This window comes from Otolemur garnettii, unplaced genomic scaffold (assembly GCF_000181295.1).
Source record: "Otolemur garnettii isolate 467f Iridium unplaced genomic scaffold, OtoGar3 scaffold00105, whole genome shotgun sequence".
NCBI classification, from domain to species: domain Eukaryota; kingdom Metazoa; phylum Chordata; class Mammalia; order Primates; family Galagidae; genus Otolemur; species Otolemur garnettii.
In genome coordinates, this window is record NW_003852500.1 from 4519184 (window position 1) to 4527524 (window position 8341).

The 8341-nt window shown below is 50.9% G+C and overlaps 1 protein-coding gene across 1 annotated transcript in view; it reads left to right on the forward strand.

Moving 5' to 3' along the window:
* The window catches only part of MAU2 (MAU2 sister chromatid cohesion factor), a 40871-nt gene extending 33585 nt beyond the window's left edge, over window positions 1–7286 (forward strand). The window contains exons 16-18 of the mRNA XM_012809396.2: window positions 4152–4242; window positions 4984–5111; window positions 5428–7286. Coding sequence (XP_012664850.1) covers window positions 4152–4242; window positions 4984–5111; window positions 5428–5502 — 294 coding nt within the window. The 3' untranslated portion in view covers window positions 5503–7286. The remainder of the gene's footprint in view (window positions 1–4151; window positions 4243–4983; window positions 5112–5427) is intronic.
* The last annotated feature ends 1055 nt before the right edge of the window (window positions 7287–8341 follow it).

The window sequence follows — 8341 nt, forward strand, 5'->3', positions numbered from 1 at the left end:
TTTTTTTTTTTTTTTTTTTTTTTGAGCCAGAGTCTCACTTTGTAGCCCCTGCTAGAGTGCCTTGGTGTCATAGCTCACAGCAACCTCATACTCTTGGGCTCAAGCAAATTCTCTTGCCTCAGCCTCCTGAGTAGCTGGGACTACAGGCGCCTGCCACGGTGCCCAGCGATTTTTAGAGATGGGGTCTCGGTCTAGCTCAGGCTGGTTTCGAACCTGTGAGCTGAAGCAATCTGCGCACCTCGGCCTCCCAAAGTGCTGGAATTACAGGCGTCAGCCACCATGTCCAGCCTACATATCCTTTGTCATGGAGCCCTTCCCACTGCCTGCTCCCTTCCATACAAAGGTTTTTTCCTGCTAATTTCGTATCTTGCCTTTTCTCCATAACCCTGTACCAGGATTCTTTTTTTTTAAATGGCAGCAAGTGGTTTTTGTTTGTTTGTTTTTAGTTTTTTGAGACAGTCTCACTTTGTTGCCCTTGGTAGATTACTGTGGCATCATCACTAACAGCAACCTCAAACTCTTGGGCTCAAGCAATCCTCTTGCCTCAGTTTTTCATTTTATATGTACATACATATATACATATATACATATGTACATATATATATATTTGTTTTGTTTTGTTTTGTTTTGCAGTTTTGGGCCCAGGCTGGGTTTGAACCCAGCGCATGGGGCCAGTGCCCTACTCCTTTGAGTCACAGGCACCGCCTAGTTTTTCATTTTTAGTAGAGATAAGGTCTCACTCTTATTCAGTCTGGTCTCGAACTTGTGAGCTCAAGCGATCCATCCACCTCTTCCTCCCAGAGTACTAGGATTATAGGTGTGAGCCACTGCACCTGGCCATGGCGAGTCTTTTGAAGCAGTATCTATTCCGTAGTTTAGCCCTCACTTGAGCTATTTCGACAGGACAGATAATGCAGGGCTCATGTCTAGGCCTATAAAGACTCCCTCCCTCCCATCTGATCAGGCCCTAAAGACTCCCTCTCATTAGGCCCTCCTAACAGGCTTCGCACACCCCTGTCGCTATGACTGCTAAGAGATACCACCACTCTGAAAGAAGAGGACAAGGTCTAGATTGTTAAACTTGTCCTTCTAAGTGTGACTACACTCCTAGAACATCCTGTCACTCTGCCCCTCAGCTTCTAAACATATTGAAGGCAGTGTGTCCCTACTGGGCAGTACAAGTAGCCTGGGTGTGTGTCAAAAAGCTTATCAGCTGTGGCCTTGCCAAGTTTGAGCTGCCACCTCCTGTCCCCATATTTAGGTCACATAGCCCCAGATTGTACACACAGGACTAGAACCCAGAACTCATTGGTTCTTATTTGTCTAGAAGCCCCTGAAAGCCACCTTGAGGCAGGGAGGGTGGAGCAGCTCTACAGGTGATTTGGGGGCATCTTACACACTTTATTTGGGAGCCCCCCCCACTGCCTTCTGTGTGGCTGGACCCATGTGAGTGACATGGGGTTCCCAAGAGTCCTCTGACTCAGGTCCTGGCCTTAAAGGACTTTAGGTGCGGGGGAGACACAGCTGGACATAGCCAAGCCAGGCCTTTTTTTTTAAGAGGATATTTTTCTTTCTTTCTTTCTTTTTTTTTTTTTTTTTTGGGAGAGACAGAGTCTCACTTTATTGCCCTTGATAGAGTGCCATGGCGTCACACAGCTCACAGCAACCTCCATTTCTTGGGCTTAAGTTATTCTCTTGCCTCAGCCTTCTGAGTAGCTAGAACTACAGGTGCCCGCTGCAACACCTGGCTATTTTTTGGTTGCAGTTTGGCCAGGGCCAGGTTTGAACCTGCCACCCTTGGTATATGGGGCCAGCACCCTACTCACTGAGCCACAGGTGCCGCCCTGTTTTCCCATTTTTAAAGGCTGAGGGCCTTAGCGCCTGTGGCTCAAGCCCCCAAGTCGCCAGCCACTACACCTGAGCTGGCAGGTTCAAATCTAGCCCCGGCCCACCAAAACAACGATGGCTGCAACCAAAAAATAGCCAGGTGTTGTGACAGGCGCCTGTAGTAGTTCCAGCTACTTGGGAGGAGGAGGCAGGAGAATCACTTGAGCCCAGGAGTTGGAGGTTGTTCTGAGCTATGATGCCATGGCACTCTACCCAAGGCAATAGCTTGAGGCTCTGTAAATATGAAAAAAAAAAAAAAAAAAAAAAGGCTGAGGGGTGTCCAGTGAGGCAGTAGCCTTGAGGATCTGTTTGGTAGAGGTGCACCCAGAGTGAGATCAGCCAGGAGTGTCCTGACACAGAGACAGCCGCCACCATGGCCAGAGCATAAGTGCCTGAGCAGAGGGCCAGGTGGCTAAGACAGAATCAGAGGAAGCTCAGGAGGCCAGCAGAACCTGCAATGCCCTGCCCTAGGCCTAGTAAGCTAGAGAATGCATGGGCATGGAACACCTCTCAGGATTCCCCACATCTTCAAAACCAGATTCTGGCTGGGTGTAGTGGCTCACACTTGTAATCCCAGCATTTAGGAGGCTGAGCTGGGAGGATCACTTGAGGTCAGGAGTTTGAGAACCAGTCTGAGCAAGAGCATGACCCTATCTGTACTAAAAATAGAAAAATTAGCTGGGCATAGTGATGTGTACCTGTAGTATCAGCTCTAGAGGCTGAGGCAGGAGGATTGCTTGAGCCCAGAAGTTTGAGGCTGCAGTTGGCTATGATGGTGCCACTGTACTATAGCCTGGTTGACTGAGCAAGACCCTGGTCAAAAATAAGATTCTATGGGTCACTGCTAGATGATACTGAGGGAACCTGTCTAGGAAAGCAGACAGAGGACAACTCCTCCCCTGAGCTTTCAGGCAGAAGTCCTCAAGTCTGGGTTTCAGAAAGGAGAGCTCTGAGACCTCCCTAGTGCTCACCTTCGAGGTACAGCCATGAGGCAGTATGAAGTTGTTATGTTTTTTTACATGTCTAAGGTAGACTGTCTGCAGGATGTGGTGGCACATGCCTGTGATCCCAGCATTTTGAGAGCCCAAGGTAGGAGGATTGCTTGAAGCCAGGAGTTTGAGGCTGCAGTGAGCTATGATGGCACCACTGCACTTGAGCCTAGGTGACAACATTAGACCCTGTCTATAAAAATAAATGGTTGTGGCTTGGCGCCTATGGCTCAAGTGGCTAAGGTGCCAGCCATGTACACCCAAGGTGACTGTACAAATCCAGCCCAGGCCCGCCAAACAACAATGATGGCTGCAACCAAAAAACAGGTGTATCAGGCACCTGTGGTCCCAGCTACTCCGGAGGCTGAGGCAGGAGACTCGCTTGAGCCCAGGAGTTGGAGGTTGCTGTGAGCTGTGATACAACGGCACTCTACCCAGGGGGGACAACTGGAGGCTTCTGTCTCAAAAAAAAATAAATAAATAAAAATAAATGGTTGTGCTGAAGCTAGCTTTTAGGAGTTGATTGTGAGAATTTTTATGTCAGCAATATGACAAGTGTTCCCCAGTTGAGAGCCACCACAAAGGGAATTCTCCTAGCCTCACCCTGAACCTGACATCCAGTCTGGTGGGGCACTCAGTCTTTGGCACATGCAGGGTCAGAACAGCACTGACAGTCACCTTATAGGCTATACAGCACAAACTCCTGTCCACTGCCTCTAAGCCCTCACTGTGGAGACAGGGACAAGTGTTTTTACAACCCCTGATGGCTATGCACTACGCTCCTCCAGCCATACACATGCTGAAGACACTGGGATTTCGGGGCGAGGGGGAAGGAGTGGTGATGGCAGCACTATGCAGTCATGTCGTGGAGAATCAGGAATGGAAGATTCATGTGTCCTGACACCGCCAGTTCCCCATGTGTCTGCAGTAGCCTCCCACAAGAGCCAACTGGTGTGGCTCAGCGCCTGTAGCACAGTGGTTACAGTGCCAGCCACATGCACTGGGGTTGGCGGGTTTGAACGCAGCTCAGGCCAGCTAAGCAACAATGATAACTACGTGAGAAAATAGCTGGTCATTGTGGAAGGCACCTGTAGTCCTAGCTACTTGGGAAGCTAGGGCAAGAGAATCACATAAGCCCCAAAGTTGGGGGTTGCTGTGAGCTGTGATGCCACAGCACTCTACTGAGGGTGACATAGTAAGACTCTGTCTCTAAAAAAAAGAGCCAACTAACTGGTGTGTAGAAAACACCAGACCTTCTGTCTCCTTGGTTGACAGGAGAGTAACAACATGGTGGTGCCTGCCATGCAACTGGCCAGCAAGATTCCAGACATGTCAGTGCAGCTGTGGTCATCAGCTCTGCTGAGAGGTGAGTGTTACAGCTCCCGTTCCTCCTTGACCCTGGAGGTCAACCTGCTTAACCTCAGCTAAGACTAGGCCTCAGTGGACCATAGCCCTGGTTCTAGTATGGATAGAGGGTACTCCTCCAGGAGGCCCTGTTTGAGTGGGCACTGGACCCATTCATGCCATCTACAAGGTCTGGTTCAGTCCGTACAGGACCCAGAGGCTGGTTTAACATTTGGGTAGCCTTAAGCTGTGAGCCTTCATTCTCTCAGTCTTGATTTCTTCCCACAAAGGCAGACAGTGGTCATCCTATGGGATAAGACCAGTCAGGGTGCTCTGGGTATAGGGCAGGCATCAGTCAGTGTAGATATCATAGCTCTTATTTTCAGACTAGGAAACAGGTCCAGAGACTTCCCCAGCACTCTGGGAAGAGAGAGGTGGGGGAGTGGGTTGGCTCCTTCCTCAGGAATGGGCATTGGGAACCCTGCCCCCAACAAACTCCTGTGCACCCAGGGGCTGGCTGGGGGCTCCCTGGGTGAGGGCTGGTGAGGAGCCCAGCATTGGGCCTTCTGATGCTGCCCTGTGAGAGTGGCTGGCACATGAGCTTTACCACCCCAGCACAGAGCTCAGAGCAGATGATGTGCCAGGCACCCAGAGATACACTGGTGGAGCCGGAGGTTGACCTTAGGGCTCCATCTGCACCCAATTAGTGGGTGTAGGCAGTGGCAGGGCAAGACATGTCCCTGGGATACTGTCTTGCTCTCAGACCTGAATAAGGCCTGTGGAAACGCCATGGATGCCCACGAAGCTGCCCAGATGCACCAGAACTTCTCGCAGCAGCTGCTCCAAGACCACATCGAGGCCTGCAGCCTTCCCGAACACAACCTCATCACGGTATGGGCAGGGGACATGATGGGGGAGCCTGTGGGTGTAGCCTCCCCCACCTGGAGGGGAAGGGTACACGTGGCTTTATTTCTCTGTCCAACAAACCCTAATCCAGCCTCAGGAACTCCCTCTTTTGTGGGAAACAGCCACTGATACCCTCATCCAAGCAGGTGATGCAGGGTACCTTCTGGGAGCCTGTCGGACTCAGGTGTGCAGGACACAGGGGCCCTGTGGGCAACTACCCCAAGGAGAACAGCATTCCAGGCTCGCTCTCCTTGAGCATAACTGGTGGCACCTCATTGTGTGTATCCTCTCCTTCCTGCAGTGGACAGACGGCCCACCCCCAGTGCAGTTTCAAGCTCAGAATGGACCAAACACCAGCCTTGCCAGTCTCCTATAAGGCTCAAGGGCTACCCAGCACCTCAAGGCCCTACGTGTCTCCAACTTCTACCCAGATGACACCTGAGCCTTGAGCTTTCCCCAGAAGTGTGCTTCCTTCCCACCTGTCTCTAGAACTTCCGAGTCCTAGGGAGTGTGTGAACCGAGTTCCTGCCCTCCAAAGAGGGTACAGCTGGCCATTCCCACCTTGTGCCAAGACCCCTGGTGCAGAGACCTACAGGTGGAACATTGGAGCTGACTCTCCAGAGCCATCCTTTGAAGTGGACTTCACCTGTCAGTCCACTTCCATGTCTGAGTCACACCTGCCAGGGCGCTTGTCCAGGGTATAGGCCCTGATCCTGTGTGCCAGGTGGGCCATACCTCAAGTCCATCATTCCCTGACCCTCCATCACCTGGGCCTTGATGCAAGGCAAGGGCCAGCATGTTTCCTCTGCTCAAAGCAGTTTCCAGAGTATAAAGAAACACCAGTTTCTGGCCCAAATTAGAAAAAAGAAGTGATGGCCCACATGTGGGACAAAGCTGACATCCCAACACTTTTCCCAGCTTGCCTTTCTCTCCAGTACCAGAACTTCTGGTCAGGGGCCCTTGGGGATAGATACCGGTATGGGGGGATGTGGGTTTCATAGAGCTGGGAGCTGAGACCAATTGTTTCTGCCAGCCACCTTCCCCCATCATGTGGCTGCTGAGGGCAGGCAGCAGTAAGAGAAGGACATCTTACCCAAGTTTAAGATCATCTCCTCACTTGGGTATAGGGCATCAGGCTTCCCTCAGACCTAGAGCAAAGGGGCCTTTTTCCTGGTAGCTCTGGGCAGCATCTCATGCACCTGGTCTCCGACTTTCCTCTCAGAAGAGAGGAAGACACCTCCCTACCTCTCCTGCCAGGACTCTGGGTGGACAGTGTTGAAACCTATTTCCTTAAGCCAGGCCCCGGGGAGCCTCTGCTGGGCCCATACAGCAGTGCTTGGTTTTATGCTCTTGGATAATCAGAGGTGACAGTGATGTTGGGAATGGTGGCAGCTAGTATCAGCGATCAAGACATCACCTTCTCCAGCTTCTGGAGCCTGGGAATATCTCCATACTGCAGGGGGGTGATGGGGGGTCTCTTTAGGCAAGGTAGATGGTTGTCTCATGCCTTGTTACCCTGGCACTGTAAAGGCTACTTCTCAGAGTGTTGGTGCCTGTCACTGAAGGATGTTAGGTTTGCTCAGGGCTCTGAAGCCTGGGCATGCTTTTGCCACAAGCAGGCCACCAACAGGCCCCATTCTCACTGAGCCACTGCCTGTCATGTAGGTCACCAAGGAGAGCCAGCCCCCACCCTATGCTGCCCTGAGGCCCTGTCCCCTCAGCCAACGCTCCCAGACCCTTGAGGGCAATAGAAGAGTGTGTGGCCCTGAATGACAAGCTGTCCCCATAAGGTCTTCCTCCTGAGCCATGTCCTTTGCTTGCTCCACTTCAAAGGAGCCCCCAGGTCCTCCCCTCCACCACTGAGATGGCACCCCTGTATCTCTACAATCTACTCCTGCCAGCTTGCACCCCACAGTGTCCAACCTCTCCAGACCCATATTCACTCAATCACATTGTACATCATGTTTGTCTCTGCCTATTTATTGAAGCTTTTCTTTGCTTTATCTAAGGCATTTTATATGTAGAGCAATTGGAAAAAGAACCTCAGAACTTAACATTTGTCTCGATATTGAAGTGGTTATTTTGACCACCTTGTTATCTATGTATATGTAAAGTTAAGGATGAGATCTTCAAGTTTACAATTAAAAACTCAGTACTCAACGTTTAATATTCTGCTCGAAATTTGTGGAAGCGAAATGGTGTGTGTGAACATGTATGTGTCTGTGTGCACACAAGTTTTAAACCTCTCTATTATAGCAGATGTGATTACACAAAGTATCTTCCTATGAGTCTGTAGTCAGTGTCTCACAACATCTCATTGAATCCCAAGAATGGAAGGCAGGCAGCAAGCTCCCAAGGTGATAGCTAGCACACACAGTTCCCTATAGCTAAGGGTTCAGGAAAAATGAAAACTCCAGAACCTTCGGTGCACAGGGGCAAAGGGGTAGCAGAAAGAGGTTCTGCTGGGGCTCCGCACCCATAGCTTCAGTGAGTAGGGCACCAGCCCTGCCCAGGCCTGCTAAATAGCAATGATGACTGCAACCGAAAAAATAGCTGGACATTGTGGCAGGCACCTGTAGACCTAGCTACTTGGGAGGCTGAGGCAAGACAATTACTTAAGCCCAAGAGTTTGAGGTTGCTGTGATGCCACGGCACTCTGCCAAGGGTGACATAGTGAGACTGTCTCAAAAAAAAAAAAGAGATTCTCTTGGCAGATAAATTGCTGAAAGCTGGTCAGACACCCAAGCGCACATCCTACTTGGTCCTGTGGCAAGCAAGTTGGAGGTCTGGCCTAGGAGGCCAGGCATGGCAGGGAGCAAGGTTGCTGAGTCCCTTGTGAACACAGCTGCCTCCTACTTTCTGCAGTCACCCGCCAGTGAGGGGAAGGTCCTTTCCCTGCAGTCACCCACCAATGAGGTCCTCTTGCTGGGGTAAGCATTCCCAGCCCCAATTAATGTGAACACGGAATTTAGAACCACAACAGCTAAATAAGTTGGTTGTGTTGTCTCTGTTATTAACAAGTACATTTGGTGGTTTGGCGCCTGTAGCTCAAGCAGCTAGGGCACCAGCCACATGCACTGGAGCTGGCAGTGAACAATCCAGCCCACCAAACAACATCAACTATAACCAAAAATAGCCAGGCATTGTGGCAGGTGTCTGTGGTCCCAGCTACTTGGGAGGCTGAGGCAAGAGGATCACTTAAGCGAGTACATTTG